At 34.1% G+C, this 18,086-nt stretch overlaps 1 protein-coding gene and 1 long non-coding RNA gene across 2 annotated transcripts; one reads left to right on the forward strand and one right to left on the reverse strand.

Annotated features, from left to right (window-relative positions):
- Window positions 1-2,162: 2,162 nt before the first annotated feature.
- On the reverse strand, window positions 2,163-3,485 carry LOC105345873 (uncharacterized). Its single transcript, XR_010711580.1, has 2 exons — window positions 3,116-3,485; window positions 2,163-2,927 (listed from the first exon to the last, which is right to left on the reverse strand). It is a non-coding gene; the product is annotated as an uncharacterized lncRNA (long non-coding RNA).
- A 7,187-nt stretch (window positions 3,486-10,672) lies between these two features.
- On the forward strand, window positions 10,673-17,527 carry LOC105345903 (D-2-hydroxyglutarate dehydrogenase, mitochondrial). The gene is made up of 7 exons (XM_034443320.2): window positions 10,673-11,018; window positions 12,163-12,360; window positions 12,499-12,692; window positions 13,757-13,925; window positions 14,386-14,672; window positions 16,517-16,688; window positions 17,040-17,527. Exons 1-7 carry the CDS (start codon window positions 10,784-10,786, stop codon window positions 17,288-17,290), a joined length of 1,506 nt encoding a protein of 501 aa, XP_034299211.2. The 5' UTR covers window positions 10,673-10,783; the 3' UTR covers window positions 17,291-17,527.
- Window positions 17,528-18,086: the final 559 nt, after the last annotated feature.

The following is an 18,086-nucleotide window of genomic DNA, read 5'->3' on the forward strand; positions in this document are numbered from 1 at the left end:
CCGGTTCTATGTTCATAGGCGTCGGAACCGGGGGGGGGGGGGGGGGGGGGCACTTTTCTTGCAAAGCTATACCAGAGACAATAATAAGTGTTATTTATGTCTCTGGTTATACATAACCATAACCAAAGACCTTTTTTGTTATTATTATTTATCTACTTATTTATTTATTATTTATTATTATTATTATTAGTATTTCTTGTCAGTCCCTGTAATTTGCTTCCGACGCCACTGATGTTATATAATAAAAAAAGTCTCGCAGGCACCCCGTTTTCGAGGGCATCTGTAAAGTGCGAAACGAAATCGAAACGAATAGAAACGAATAGAAACCGAACGAAACGAAACGAAACCAATCGAAACGAAACTAAACCAATCGAAACGAAACCAAACGAAACGAAACCAAAAATCGAAACAAAACGAAACGGAATTTAAACAAAACTAATATCAATTTTGACTACATAAAAGTGAAAATTAATAAATTCATTGAAATAAATTTCTGAACCATAAAATATACCTACCTGTATTTTTCAGATTGCCGCTGTAAATTTTTAAGCTGATTATCCGAAATATTCAAAAATTATATAATTATGTAAATAACTGATGTACATTCCTATACCTTTTAATGTTTTTAATTTGTTTCATTAAATGATATTCAGACGTTTAGAGAGAGAGAGAGAGAGAGAGAGAGAGAGAGAGAGAGAGAGAGAGAGAGAGAGAGAGAGAGAGAGAGATTGAGAGAGATTCCTTAATACTTATCAGCGACATCACATAGCAAAGTATATACGCAAGTTTGGGAGAGAGAGAAAGAAAGAGAGATAGAGAGATAGAGATATAATGATGATACTAAAGGAGACATTCTAGCAACAATTTTCTTTCTATCGATTTGAAATATTGTAAAAATGAAACGATCAAATACAATGTGATTTATAGCATACTGGTTGGTTACCAGTTTCTAACATATGATAAGAATTGTTTTAATTTATAATATGTAGAGCATGAATTTGGACGTCGTAATTTGACAAAATTAACTTGCATTATGAAGAGGTTTTTACCTGTGTATTACCTTAAATCAAACATAATCCCTCTTTCTCTCCCTTTCACACGCACGCACATTGTATTTGATTCATTTTTACAATATTTCATATCAATATAAAAAAAATCGTGTGGTTGGAATGTCTCCGTAAATACTGTAAACGTAATATATTTAGGGTTTATGATATTTGGCGGAACATAATTTTTTAACAAGTTAGCATGGATTTGATTTAGCGCATTTCTGAATTTACCTTTTTATCTACTTATATATTTTACATTTGGCAATGTACCTGTTTTGCGGACGCCGTTTTCCACCAAAAACGCAAAATAGAATACACAGCCAAAGGACTAAAGACAGTTTTTAATACGTTTACAGTATAATCATCCTCTCTCTCTCTCTTTCTTTCTCTCTCTCCAAACTGAAGTGCGTACAAAAAGATATGGATGTTATAATGTAAATATGTTTTTTACTTTATTATGTGTTTTTTTTTCGTTTCGTTTCGATTTTTGGTTTGGTTTTGTTTCGTTTCGATTGGTTTCGTTTCGTTTCGATTCCGTTTCGCACTTTACAGGCGCCCCCGTTTTCGACGTTGTAATGACATGTGATTGTCACAATATCTAAGTTAGGCAGGTGTAATATAGCAACGACGATGGGAGCTGGGACTTGGCCCTTCTTAGTTCCTTTAAACCGTTTTCTCAAATTTATATGTAGATATAAATGTTAAAATAAATGAGCCGCCTGTCTCCCCCGCTTTTAAAAACTGTTAAATTTATAGGGAAAGTTCGAATATAAAACAAATCTTAAGAATTGTACAATAGTTGGCCCATCCCTTCACGGCATTGGTGAAGAAAGAATGTTTCTTCCTTTTTATTTTTTATTTTTTTTGGGGGGGGGGTAAATATATACATATCAATTATTGGGGCAGGTCAATAAAATCATAATAGGTACATGAACGTAGCTCTTAAGCCAAAACATGTCCAACTATCGGTGTTGAAATTAATAATCTGATTTTAAAAGCTTGAAATAGAAAAATAGCTTCAGCTTCTCACCTCACACGTTGACCAGCATAACGCGTCACTGACACATATAAGTGTTAACCATTTTATCCCAGGAAATAAATATCAGTCACATCCTCAAAAAACCAAAATTTATTTTGCAAATTCAATCTGTGGACTTGATATACAAATGTTCAGATCGCAATTTCTATTTGACTTTTACTTGTTAAGTTTTTCATTTGTAACTTTCTTTGCGTTGTGAGAAGTCCGAAGATTGGCCACAAATCTGGAAAACACGGAATGAACAGGTAAATGCCACCTTTGTGTTGCACCAGTGTTTGATGATACTTCAAACACATGCATTTCTTGCAATCGCTGTAGAGATATCTGTGATTCTTTTAAATCAATTTGATTATCAACTTTGAACTTTTGATCGTTATTTTTTGGCATTTCACTGACCCAAACATGATTCTCCGTACTCTTGGGGTTGCTATGACAGAGTGGGTTCGGTATGTTCTTTTCACGTTTCAGCATTTTCTCCATTGCTTTCCTATTCGCGTCATTGTTGACCAGTTTTCGTTCTATCAACATCCGCCTAATTGTGCCCTCTTTTTCCAGTTCCGTGCCTCTCTCTAGCAGTTCCTCCATTGCGCGATGGGCTCTGGATAAAATGTTATATTTTTGCCTGTCTAACACCTGACACAGGTGTTGCTGTCTTTGCACTTGTTGCTCGTTTAGCTTTATGGCCCGCCTTCGGGTGACTTTGTCCAAGTTCCACGTGCCGTATCTCGCCGAATCTTTTCCACATGGCGTCATTTTGCTCTGCAGCAAAACCTTTTTGTTCATTGTCTGAGGCATCCTTTTCGCTAGTTGTGTTGTATTTCTGAAAGGCTTTTACCTATCTACAAAATTAACCATCGTTAGTATAAATCATTATTTTTTTTTCTTTTGCTAGTATTCGCTCTATTACTTTAATTGATATATCAATGCAAGGAATTTCAACAACACTTTTATAAATATGATCATTAAAATCCAATCATGTTTACTATAGTACGTGATTAATTTTATTTTACTAAAACGAAAAACTTACCTCATCATCTCACTTTCCATTTCTACCTTCTTAAATCTATGAACTAAATATTAACAATCATATACAGTGTATGTGAAATAGTTAAAAAGCAAGATTTATCTGAAACAGGTAATGCCAGTTTACAATACATTCTTGTACGTTTCGTTTGGAGTGCTTGTTTGCTCTTTGTTACTTTTATACATAAATAAATAAAATGTTTACTTATCAAAGGGAAGGCGGTTAAAAGGGAAAACACAAAACGAGCTACTCCGGTAACTTTGATTTCTGACGAATTCATTTAAAATGAAACATCCGGAACCCAGATAGGCTGCCTATGGTAGCAGGAGTGAAACCTTGGCCGGGCTTTGTATATGATTTCTATGCACTGTTATTGTCATTTTTCTTGTACCAAAAATTCACTCTCGAATCTTCGAAATTTTCATTTGTATTTTGGATGAGAGAACTATTATAGAATTATTTTTCAAATACATGTATATAGGAGTTCGTAAATTTTAAGGGTTTACGTTTTTTTCTAAAAAAAAAAAAATCGCATGCACATTAATAATTTAAGTTGTTAAGAATAATTAATACGCGTTTATATTGCCGATATTTTACGTTTTGTTTAACAAAAAATATATAGACTAAATAATATATCAGAGTTTAAAGAACTGATTAATTGTTTGATTTAAAAAAAACAGTTCTTGATCATGACTACAAGTGCTTCGGACTTCACAAACAAAACTACACCTGGCTTTTGACTTTTTGACGCATCTTTTTCACGCTGTATAAATTTACTTCAAAAGTATGCTTGCATACATACATGCATTCTTTCAATAATGACACTTCACACTTCTTTATAGAAATGGCAAGTTCAGAGGTTTTAAATGCCGTATTTGCATGGTTCAATCAGAATTCGTAATAATTAAAAGGCGCCGTGTGAATGAAAATACTTTTATTTGACAATTTTCGCCGTGGAACGTGGAGGTTAAGGGAAACTAAGAGTATCGTCACGAAAAAAGGTAGCTCCACACCGGTATCCAGACGCAGTTTCTAATAAAGTAACATGCACGTGTCAAATTAGAAGAAGAGTATTTCAAACTATTCACGATCTGCATGCGCATTCAATGACTATTCTAAAACATCATACCTTAATTTGGTAAGTCAATTTTCTTTTAATGAATTGTTTTCTAAAACATGCCGTCTTTCAAAAAATGCATCCATCACGTTCAGTAAGATTGTTATTCAGATGAAGAAAAGCAATTTTACAGTACGTGGGTGCTGAGATATAATACTGTCGTAACCTCTAGATGATCATTTTAGCTCACCTGGTTCTGTTGTAGATCTAAGTTTGTGGATATACATTGTATGTATCAAATTAATGAATGCATATGTCCAAGTCATTCAACATTCATTCCCTTCCACTAATGGCTTTGTGAAGTTAATTTAAAAATCAGCTCATAAAATCCAAACTACCTAAGGATATGAAAACGCGACACAATTTTGTCAAATTATTTTATTATACTTTCATGTTAAATACTGAAATCTGATTGGTGTAGACGCAGTTGATAATCCGTTCTTTTGTTTTTCCGGGGTGTCAATTTCAACTGTTACCCTTCCAAACAGGCACTATTTATATATGATTACCTAATACAGAGAAATTTGAAAAAAATATTTTAGAAAGCAAACTTAACAATCAAAAAAATATTGTTACAATATGAGGGTTAAATGATGGATATGTTAATTTGAAGTCAATGTGCTGTTTAAATTAAGAAAGTTTTATACACTGTCAGTTGAAATAATAAAGTTTGTGAACTATCAAGATTAAGTTGGACATTGTTGGTCAGTTAACTATGTGGCCCATGAACCTGATGATTGTCGTCTACCGTATTTATTGCAACACATCCCAGTTGCTTAAGGCAACAAATGCAACACAAACTCCTTTATTGCTTTCGTTAAGTCACACAGTGTACTTTACCAGTTGTTGTGTAATTTTTACGGAGTAAGTTCATGACTGGTTTTTTTTTCAACTCAATCCCAGACATTTCATACTGAATCTAAAACCCAAATTTTAACGGAAATCATATTGAAATATTAATTTTTTGGTTTTGAATTTTAAAATGTTTGCTCTGTTCCTGTTTTGTATTTTTCCTTTGGACTTTTGATTTTGAACATTGTTCGTTATCACCACATGTCAATTGCATTGTTTTGCTCATTTTGTGAAAACCAATTTAAAAAAAAATTCTATCTCTCTATTTCTTTTTTACATACCTGTATTTTTGACACTGAATGTACCTTTATCTGATATCTGTCGTCAAATTTTGCTTTTATTTTCTAGAAATACATGTTTGACATTTGTGAATATCAAGAATATAAGATTTTAAAATAATAAAAACAACGATACACATTTGTATAAGACCTTATAAGATAAGACATTGCAGCTGAATTATAGAGGTAACTTTTACTATTATAGACCAAGGTAATTTTAAAGTTTATTGGAAATCTGATATAAATTGAATTTTCTTCCAAATGAAAATTCATAATGGCTAAAAATTTCTGGATATTTTTCTGCTTACAAATATTCATGACAAATTCCTATATTTCAAAATGATCTTAATGAAATCATAAAAAGTGCATTTCAGTAGTGCAGTGAAAATTTCTATAGAAACTTCAATAATTTTGCATATTATAGTGCAAAAACTGTCAGTGGTAGTTTACTGCAATTTTGAGGCGCAGAAATATATTAATCATGTAATGCCACAGGGCTGAAAAAAGATTGGGATGGGCACTCGCTCTTCGTAATATAAAAGAAACTATAAGCTTCAATCTTGGTTTCGTTACGGATACATAGACAACACAACAAGGTTAGTGGAGTTATATATTGGTTTTGTTTATTTCATTGTGTTCTTTTATATTAATTTTTCAATTTCTTACAAGGATTTTGTTCTTGATTTACTTGAATTATATACTAGAATAGTATTAGAATTCATGTTTTCCAATAGGTGCAGGGTATGTTCTTCTATAGAAACACATATAGCCTATATTCAAGTAAAATTCATAAAAACTCATTATACGGTAACTGTAATAAACTTATTCGTCTGTCACAAATATAAGAAAGCTTGAAGAAAAAATATACACGTATATACATTTTGTTTCATTGCATTATGAGAGAGAAAAAGGGGGAGGGGGGTATTTCTATTATCCATTTTTTCAGATGCCATAGTATTACCCTTGGTATAATAAAATTTTGTTTTTAGAATGAGTCCAATGTACAGCTGGGGAGTGTTCGTCCTGCTCTCTTTGGTACACGTGATTATGACGTCATCTGTAACGTCACGAATGGATGACCAATCGGAAAATTTAGCTGCATGGCCTTTTCGCCATCTTAAAATTCCAAGTGGACATGTAAGCAGAAATGTGAAGAAGAAAAACACTGGAATTAGGACTTTTCAGAAAAAATCAACGACTGGTTTGTCTTGCCGGGGAGTTTGTAATTATTGTGCAAACCATGAAAACGGAAGTCTTACAATGGGAGACAAATGTCAAATCTATTGTGTCACTTCTGGTGAACAAAACAGTAATTTCTATTACATATGCAATTACATAATACAAAATAAACGATTTTGAACCGAGGATTGGCGGTAACTTATAGACAATTTTGACATATCCATTGCATCTATAAGATTCAACATTTTCTTTTTCTGTACGTGTTGCTTAGAAATAAATTCATTTTATTTTTCAATTAAAATTCAGTTATTATTTATCGCACTACCTTAGTAGTTGTTCGATCTATAGGAACCGCAAATTGATGCAGATCCTTTTTTTAAAATTTGATGTCAGAAAAAAGGGATTTTTTTTTTCAAAGACCCTTCTTTGAATCTCTTTACGTGAATTGTTTATATTTTAATTCTGTTAGAAAAAATCCAGAGAAATGTGCAAAAATGCTCCTGGTTGTCCAATCGTTTCTATTACAACATTTCCGGCGATCGGGTTTTGTCACTTGTTACTTGAGGAAATCTCATCGTCGGAAAACCACTTAACGAGGTTCATTGTAAAAGTATTTATATTGCGATGCAGTCATAAAATACCAAAGAGTGGAGTATTCGGGAATAAGATTTTAAAAAATGTGAAAAAAACATTTTTATTTATTTTCTATTTTCGCATGATGATATTACAGTATGTGTCATAGGCATCGGAACCGGGGGGCTTAGCCCCCCCCCCCCCCCCCCCCCCCCCCCCACTTTTTCTCACCGGAAATATAATTGTTCCTAAATTTACCTTGAAAGATTGAAATATTGAGAAGTTGGAATATCATGATTCGGGGGAAAAAATGGGTATAAAGGTATACTTTGATCACGTCACGACCGAAATTATCACCTCAAGAATGGTTCCTTATTATTACTTATATTTATATAATTTTCAGCAGTTGTACAATTAAAATTATATTATTAAGTATGCAAAACCTGCTTGCGCCCAAACAATACGTCATTTGAATTTATTGGACTGTATTTAGTACAAAATCGATTCGTGGTGTTATCACAGACAAAGACATTGGAAAATGTAAATATTTATGAATATTCCCTGCTCTTTTCATTAGTAGACCACGCACAGTACATATTCTTGGAACACTCTTTTGGATAAGCAAGTTGTCTGCAAGATTGGTCCTATGTGAATGCTGGCGATATTTAATCAGAAGATGAAAAGACTCGAGTATCCCACTTCCTTTTGAAGGTCAACTGGTTTGTACCAGAACCACTTCTTTGACCAAAAATGATGCCAAGATCGTGAGTTTTAACCAGCCATTTAAATAGCGCCGCCCTGAAATAATACAGTTGTCCGTTACAAAAAACTAGATTATTGTCATGTGCAAATTTTGATTCATAATAATCTAAATTGTTGTAAAGGACACAGTTTTATGTAAAATTCAAAGATTAAGAAAATAAATATAAACATAAAACAGTTCCTCGAATGGCAAAAATTCGGGCTTTATGGGATTTGATCACGTGACCAACCCGTATAATGATACCTTATTTCTTGAATACACTCACTTTCAACATGATTTCAACTATATGTATCTTCAACGTTATTTTTAGAGAACATAGCATTACACAATGCATTTATAATATTTATATACATGTACATTTGTATTCGATACATGTAAGACAAGATATGTGTGAATAATCGGTATTTTCAATACTATTTAAAGTAATCCGAGTATCGCACTACGTCATAATACGGATTTTACAATATTGGTTCGACTTTTACAAAGCGTTTTTGATACCCGGTATTGATTTTGCTCTACATCGCTGTTGAAAACAATGGCAATAATAAGCAATTAGAACGGTAATATATGTATTCTATGAGAGATAGACACTGGCGGATTTAAGGGGGGGCGTGGAGGACGCACGCCCCCCCCCCCTAAAATTTTCAAAGTATGCATGAATGTAGATGATTTGATAAATTTTACATAGGAAAGTTAGCATTTTGTGTTTCACTTTATTTATAATTATGCCTGAATCAATATTACACCTCATTGATACACTAGCTGTGCTATGCTGACTGTAATTCTGCTGCTCTATAAACATCTATAAACATCTAATCCTAATGCATGTTAACAGGTTCTGATAACAAACCAATTAAACTGTGTTTAAAACAAGCAGTGTTGGTCATTTCATTTTGTTATACTTTCATGGTAAATACTGAAATCTGATTGGTTAAGACGCAGTTAATAACATTTTCTATTACCCTCAGCGTTAGTAACGCACTTAGCAACGGGTAACATTAAAAAATGTTACATGCGCGAAAATTATGCGCGTACGGTTCGCTGTAGAATTCAAATTATTCCTATTATAAAAGCAGTAAAATTTTCTTATCAATTAAGACATTCAGTATAACAAAATAAATAGTGCCTGTTTGGGAGGATAACAGTTGAAATTGACACCCCTCGAAAACCATTGTCAACCTCCGCTTCGCGTCGGTTGATAATGGTTTTCTCGGGGTGTCAATTTCAACTGTTACCCTCCCAAACAGGCACTATTTATATAATGGTGGCTGCATCAAATTCTCCAGGGCCCTAAACTTGGGGCTTTGACCAAGAATCGACTGGAAATCCCAGCAGTTTTGTTTCAAGTGTAGACTGCGCTGTCATTTCCATATTGCGATGCAAGCAGAAATTTCTGAATAACTGTATATTTTTTGAATTTTTTTCTAGGTAAATAGACTATTTTAATATAAGAATATTGAAGATTTGATACATCAGATATTTCTAACAGCTAATAGGGGGTCTGATACCGTAACGTCATAAGAATGTTGTAACTTTGATAACCTAGTTAATTTTGGGAGTTCATAAATGCCTAAAATATTTTGTTTTTAATCCAATACATGTATTAGGTATAAGTAACAATATGTGTCAAATTGTTATATATATGTAATAGGCTTTTGTGTAAAGTGTACATAACTGAAAAAATACCACTATTTTGAGCCTGGTTTTACCTTCAAAATACACGAAAACCCAGACCCCCTGCCTCAATAATTTTATCCACGCCCCCCCCCCCCTAACTACAAATCCTGTATCCGCCCCTGATAGAAATGATAAATTTTGAGAAACTCGATTCTGTTAAAGTAAAATGAAAAACGAAGTTTCTGATTAACCAGGATCTCAGGTATGCTTATATCTTCTTTGTTTTGATCCCCCCCCCCCGCGAATTTTTCTTTTTATTTTACTAAAACCGGTTTAAATATAGAGACAGAAGCTATTTCAAATTTTAATCAATCGTTAATTAATAAATGTTTAAATGATATCTAACATTGTTGACAGATCTAGGCAGAAAACTGTTAGCAAATTGTGATTTTTACTGATTTTTTCGTCAGGGTCTATTTGGTTTAGAGCTTATAGCGTGAAAAGTAATCCGTCAACATATCATTTATTTTACCAAATCTTTTTTCTAAGATGTCAATCTATAGAATAAACACCATGAATTTAAGTTTGAGTCCATAAAATAGTAAAAAAAATTACCAAACGCGATACTAGCATTGCATTTTTTGTATTCTTTTTTGACACATCAGGTCCATATAGCGTACTTACTTGCAAAAATTTGCGCAAAATTATTGATGAGATATGGCTTAAATTAATATTTATACTCTATTTTGTATGTTCAGTTCTAATTTTCCCAAAATTGGTAATTATTTTTAGGAAAAACGGACGTCTGGCAAATTTCATAACTGTCAATAATTTTCGCAAGGGGGTACACCCGTCCTAGAGGTGATAACAAACAAACTAGCATGTAAACATACATATTTTCTTTTGTATATGTATTGCTAGAATGTATATTTATCATTTAAAGCTAAGCTTTTAATTATTGAGCCCATTTAATGCCGAGTATAGGACTACGTTATCGAAATAGGGTATATTATTGCGTATGCTTTGGATTAAAAAATGAGTTTTCAAAGTAAAAAACGATGCCTTTAATATTCATTTTTATAGGAAGATATTCGTCAACCTAACATTTGTAACCAATCCCCCCCCCTCCTTTTTTCGGATCAGATTTGTTGCTTGTGAGTACTTTTTATTTTAGCATGATGCACAAAATTTCCGGTTAAAAAAATAGGACGATCGAGTCGGCATCAGTAACGGGACTCTTTTATCAGTTACCTATAATGTAACACGTTGTCAGTACGTGATTCATTTGTAAAATGAATATTTTCAAGTTATGCCAAACCTGTAGTGGCACTGTATTGAGAAGATGCATTCAGACATCTTCTACACGCCATGTCGAGCTCACAAGTGTACGCTATCCGGACGTTAAGAGGGGAAACTATGGTAGTGTTCGTGACAGTGATCTTGCAACGTTTGAACGGCTTCTACCTGGGAGAGTTTTAACAGATTCACTAGATGGATACAACACAGATTGGCTGAAAACATGCAGAGGTTATATAATCATTGTTATATACAGGCAAATCATTCTTCTTTTTTAAGGTTGAGGCATATTGCCAAAAGGGATATACATCAACCGGTAATGTTTTCAAGAATGTCAGACACCTCGGCCCAACGACACCTCGGCCCCAGGACACCTCGGCCCCAGGACTCCTCGGCCAAGACGGGTCGGCCCAAATTTTGAGACACCCCGGCTCAAGCAAAATACATCTCGGCTCAAGCAAAAGACACCTCGGCTCAAGCAGAATTAAAATAAAATTTCAATGTTTTCATGTTTTATTTTTATTTTATTATAAATATAAATTATATGATATATATAATTTGTGACTAAAATATTATTTATCGATAACAGTTGTAAGTTTTTGTTGTTGTTGTTGGGTTTTTTTTCAGCCACATTAAGGTGTGACCTGATGTCCGAGGGGCATGCGCCTATCGATGTAATTTCTATTGCTGTCGACAACAAGTTTTTAAAAAATTGAGACGCGTGACCATCCAATTAAACAGATACACATATTAATATTTTAAGAATCATTGTTGGTATAAGATACATATATAACCTGATGAACATTTAACAATGGAGTTTTCCAATATAATATATGATACATTTCATAAAGATAAAAATATTTCTTAATGAACTTCTATATTTATGTCATGTTGTAAATTCAAAATTTACAACATACATTTAGCTAAATTGAATCAAGACACAAACCGTTATTATTTTAATACAAATATGTACGACATAAATGACTAGATATAGTAACACACACACACACACACACACTGTCCCTGTTTATAATTTAAAATGCTAACTCGTAAAGTTTTTTTGGGCCGAGGAGTCTTGTACATATTTTTAACTGAAAATTTCTGTGGGCCGAGGTGTCTTGTACATGGGCCGAGGTGTCAATAGTTTTGGGCCGACCCGTCTGGGCCGAGGTGTCAACCGCCCTGGGCCGAGGTGTCGTTGGGCCGAGACGTCCGTCTACCGTTTTCAACTATCATGAAAAGGGTTAATTGTACAAAATAATTTCTTCTAATGTGTAAAAAGAACACTTCAAATAAAGAAAATCCGTCTTAATTCTATTGAGTACAAACAGGAGTATTTTTTCAATATATGTACAATTTAAATGTCCATTTTTAGGTGCTAGTCAAGTTGTTTTAAGACCTAAGTCTACAGAGGAAGTTTCAGCCATATTGAAATACTGCAATGAGAAGAAATTAGCAGTAGTGCCTCAGGGAGGAAACACAGGCCTAGTAGGGGGCAGTGTCTCAGTATTCGACGAAATTGTGATATCTACACAACTTATGAACAATATTATTAGCCTGGATGAAATATCAGGTACTGGCACACATAGAAATTCACTTACACATAATCAGAATTGAAATATGTCTTTAACTTAGATATTAATTTTTGGGTAAGACATGGTAATTATTGAATTTTGGTATAAGGTGGTGTTTGGTTTATTTTTTCTGACAGGGACTCTGGTTTGCCAGGCTGGATGTGTGCTAGCTAGTCTTGAAGATTATCTGTCCAACCACAAACTGACTATCCCTGTTGATCTTGGAGCCAAAGGAAGCTGCCACATTGGGGGCAATGTGGCTACCAATGCAGGTGGTGTCAGACTGCTGAGATATGGCTCCCTCCATGGGAATGTTCTAGGACTAGAGGCAGTAAGTTCACAAGTACTGACATTTTATATCAATGCTGTGTTGTAAACAATACTAAATTGACTGACGGTTTTTGAGGCAAAAATTGGATTATTCGGTAACAGTCGCCAGCTTATTAGCCATTGTCTTGGCCGATATCGACCTTTTTTTTTGTCAGCCGACCTATTTCGTTTCCGTGGGACCAAGTTATACTTTTTTCTGCGTCGGCGGCCGGTTTCTTCTGTTGAAACAGTTGTTGAATAGTCCGTCGAGCAACCCTCCATCATCGTCCGACCATTGGCAGACAGTTTGTTATGTCTGTCGTAGGCTGACATTTAGGCATTTGAAATTTTCTGAAATGTTGGCTGGCAGACATTGATTTGACGACTGAAAATAGACAAAGGGTTAACTGGTCTATTGGGCGATTATGACAAATAGGCTGATGGACAACTGTATACGGATTACGTAAAAACATTTACCGTCTACTGGTCAATAAGCTGTGGCCAGGCCAACGATCCCATCTATGGGCTTTTTTCCTCAACAAATTAAAGGAATGCCCTCATGGTTACTGGTGAATATTCAGCAATTGCAAAAAATTTTATGTAATTGGTCAATTGTAAAAATCGAACTGTTGCTTAACGTTTAATAATGGAGCAACGAATTACCGAATAATAAATAATTCAACTGTTTATGATATCCTGCGTTCCTAGAAATTAATGTGACTGCTCCGCGATGTGCGATACCAGTGTCAGGTGATCATGTTTCTCCAGCCGTCATTACAGGAAAAACTTGTTTGCCCAACCGTCGGCTTAAATGTGACCTTGGCATTAGTATATATATGTCCCTGAAGTCAAACAATTAAATCAATAAATTTTTGTACCAATCCCTTCTTTTTTTTTTAATTGAAAGCATATTCAGATAAAAAGCATGCATCGTGTATGTAATTATTTTTGTACTTTATGAATAACTATTTTGATGAAATAGCATTCATTAATGACCTTTTTGCCTTTAGAAAGGATGACATGTATTTCATTTACACACTACATTTTGGACCTTAATCAATATGCTTTATCACTATATGTGTATAGGTTTTGGCAAACGGTGAGGTTGTGGATTGCCTCTCAACTCTGAGGAAAGATAATACAGGTTACGACCTCAAGCAACTTTTCATTGGATCAGAGGGAACTCTGGGAATAATAACAGCTGTTTCTCTCAACTGTCCTCAGAAACCAGAAGCTGTCTCTGTGGCATTTTTAGGTATTTCTTCAATACTAGTAAATTTTTCAACAAAGGACTTGCATACATTTTCAGACAGAACTAAATAACCCAAAGGGTGACAATTTACAATTACTGCGACACACAAATGTACAGTGCATTAATAATTCATGTGTATGACATGGCATCTGTTATTATGTGTATGATCTGCATATTGTGAAATCCAAAACTATCTTCAGTTTAGTGTGCAGTTTAAATCTTCCCAGGAATTAACCGCTCCCCCCCCCCCCCCTTTCCATTAAAGGGAAGTAATTTGCTTGCATCTTGGTTTCGGTCATCTATATTGCATAATTTGTGTGTACATGTATCTCTGCCAGCATAGATCAAATTTTTCAATTAAGCTGAAAAGAAAATGTGCTATTTTGTAATATCAATAGTTATCTATATTCATTTATTTGTACATTGGCACATGACGGCAAAACATCTTTTTTCGTCTTCACAGGATGTGAATCATTTCAAAGTGTGTTGGACATATTTAAAGAGAGCAGACAAAAACTTGGTGAGGTTTTGTCTGCATTTGAATTCATGGATTCCCAAACAATGACTGTAGCCAAAGAAAATCTGAAACTACGGAGCCCTATTGAAGACTATCCATTTTATGTGTTAATTGAAACGTCTGGATCTAATGGTAGCCATGATGAGGAGAAACTGAGTCAGTTCTTGGAGCATGTGATGGGTACAGGGATTGTGCAGGATGGAACTGTAGCCACAGAGCCCACCAAAATACAGGTTGGTTCTTAGCTCTATACCATATTGACCACCATATTGGTCAAGTATCCAACTGCTTGATGTTCAGCAAAAAGGTGACTCACATTAATATACTGGCCGGTAGTTACACATGTATATTTACATTCTACTGTGTTTTTCCATTAAATTCTGTGATCTTCAAATGCCTCTAAATGCAACAAGTAGTCAAAGGTCAAATTGACGAGTTTTATTATGACGTCACAAACGTTGAACGCTGTAAACTGCAACGTCACAAGCGAAAATCAAAGTTCACGCTTGTGGCTGTTACTGTGGCTCTTCCATTAATATTAACTTACCCTTAGGATAAGATAGGAATTTTAAGGTATGAATCACATTTGCAGACAAGGCAAGAAGTTAAAAAATGTAAATATAAGCATTAAATCATGATTTTTTGAAGTATACACTCTCATAACTGCAGCGGTGTGTGCATACAAATTTTCATAACGCGCTAACGCGCGTTACTCAATTTGTATGCACACACCGCTGCAGTTATGAGAGTGTATACTTCAAAAAATCAATATTCAATGCTATAATAACACTTAAACACAGCTGCTTAATGAAAATTTGGGATACATGTACTTCCATTTGTCATATTAATATTACACAATTAAAATGAACTTGAAACAACATGGAGGTATTACTTTCATGATACAGTACCGGTATATAAAGAAATATCCTCCCTCATTTTATTTTTCCCCCATTCCCCTCTGATTTCAGTTAGGCAAAATTAAGACTTGGCAAATTCATACATGTTTTAAATTATCTCTCTTTTAAGGTCAGTCGTGACCGGGTTTAAAATTTTGCGCCCTCTGCGCAGGGTATTGTGCATTACTGTTCATCATTTGACCGCTTCTTCAAAATTGACATTATCCACTTTGGAGTCAACGTATTACGATGACGTTAGTTGAGACTTTTACGTAACAATGGCAAAAATAAACGTCGTGCTTTCTTTATTGCAGCGTCAATAATTAAAATTGAAAATAAATATAATTTGCAAAAAAAAACCAACATATGTGCGGTCCTTTCATGTTCTGTGTGAATGAAAAGGGTTTTTTATTGATTACAAATAAAATTAAATTTGATTTGTAAATATCCTTTTATTCTATACAATTCTGTTTGTAAAATAACTGGCACGACACATTTATAAGACCAAAATATGAGGGCGGATAGCATAAAAAATATCTGGTCAATATCGTTTTAATTAAAAAGCTAAAAGTTTACTTATACGTGAACCTTCCATCACTGAAAATTAAGAGAAAATCGTATGCTTGCACTTGTTTACATATGAAATTGGAAATGAAAACCCCCTTTTTCCTATATAATCCTATATAAAATGTCAAGGATGATTCGGACATACAACCAAAATTTGAGAGCGGTAAACAGATAAACTATCCGGTCAATTTACTTCATATTTCGCAGATAGTTTACTCATAAGCTGACCTTTCAATGTAAAAAAAATTAAAAAAAATCTTATGTTTGAAACATTCTCCCCCCCCCGAGACTCCTTAACACAACTTTATTTGGGCAAATTCCAGACAGGGCAAAAACCCTTTGCAAGTGTACAAGGATAAAAATAACACCGGGTAAAAATAACAGTGTACAGTATTGATATGTTTCTCCAAAATGTGTTTGAACGTTTACCAATTTGATATTTAAAACAATAAGGTACCTTTTCCTCTTTATTACCCCAATGAAGAAATTCCCAAGTTTTGCATGGATCTGAGGATAACATTTTTACACCCAATACACCATTTTTTGCCAAGTCATGTATGCAGTGCAATTCTAACATAATTTGAAGACTCATAAAAACATATTTTTGTTTAAAGAACATATGGTCCATGAGAGAAAGAATTGCAGAGGGGCTCATGCATGATGGCTACTGTTATAAATATGATGTGTCCCTACCCCTTCAGTCTTTTTACGGTCTTGTTGAAGCAATGAGAGAAAGGATGGGCACCATGGTAACCAGGGTCATAGGTTATGGACATGTTGGTGATGGTAAGTTTTCATTGAACTATTCATCCAACAAATAGATTCATCTTGGATATTCGGTTAGTGAAGGGCTAAAGGCAGCAACTCGTATATAACACATACCCGGTATGTACATATAACTATGGTATATCTAGATACATGTATCTTTCTCATACATGTGTAAATTAAACTGAGTAAAACTTTCCCTTATGACCTTTCAGTTGCAATTTACAATTCATTACAATTTGCAGATTGCATCTCTCATATATAAAATAAAGCACATTTGTATAAATTGTGCAGAATTTAAAAATTCTGCAATATTTGTTCCAAAATGTAGTTCCTTTACTCTGATATTGTGTAAATATTTTACAATTTTAGGAAACCTGCATTTGAATTTAACTTCCCCAGAATACAGCACAGAAGTAATGGATAAGATAGAGCCATTCCTGTATGACTGGGTAGCGAACCACAAAGGGAGCATTAGTGCTGAGCATGGCTTAGGATTCAAGAAGAAGAATTTTATCTACCACAGTAAATCAAAATCAGCCGTTCGCCTGATGAAGGATATCAAACACACTTTTGATCCCAATATGATTCTGAATCCTTACAAAGTTTTACCAGACTTTTGATGAATATATACTAGTTAAAAGTTTACATGTACCTGAATTTGGGGTCATTTTTCTAGAATGTCGGTGATTTTGTGTTTTGTTTTTTTTCAAGGAAGATTAAATTTACTATATCTATTGTTATTAGTGCAAAAATTAATATATCTGAAACAAAGAGGCGGAAAGACTTTTTGCCTTGGAGCCTGGAGACGATTTTTAAGACAATTCAATTAAAAACTGTCTTACGGCCATTTTACATTCTATTATTGGTTGTTATTTTTAGCTCACCTAACGATCGAGCTTTTATGATTATCTGTTGTCTGCAATCCACCCATCTGTCGCTATGTTAAATTCATGATAAAATAGAAGGCTATATTTTCATGCTAATTGTTCCATTTATATGAAAATGTAATTTTGTCCAACTACGGTATTACTGGTTGTTGATTTCATTAGCTTGGCTCCATAAAATGGAGGAAAATTATGCTATACCCTTAACTGGCAGTGTGTCAAGAGCCAAGAGTTTTTCAAGCTACAAGTAAGCAACAGTATGGATCAGTTTCAAAGATGTATTATGCAAAATCTTTGGTTTTATGGTAACTATTAGTATAAAAAGTTTGAACAACAGATTTTGAAATCTTTGAGTGGTACAATGTACTTCCAGCAATTGTACACTGATAATTATTCTTCATTTAATTAGGAATCTAGAGTAACATACATACTCAGGGTTGTCTCTAAAAATTGAAGTAGAAGGGAGAAATAAAAAAGTAGAAGGGGATCTGAAGGTCTAGCTTATAGCTAGATTGTGTTTGAAAAGCAATAA

The sequence above is a fragment of the Magallana gigas genome, chromosome 3 (assembly GCF_963853765.1).
Source record: "Magallana gigas chromosome 3, xbMagGiga1.1, whole genome shotgun sequence".
In the NCBI taxonomy this organism is placed as follows: Eukaryota; Metazoa; Mollusca; class Bivalvia; order Ostreida; family Ostreidae; genus Magallana; species Magallana gigas.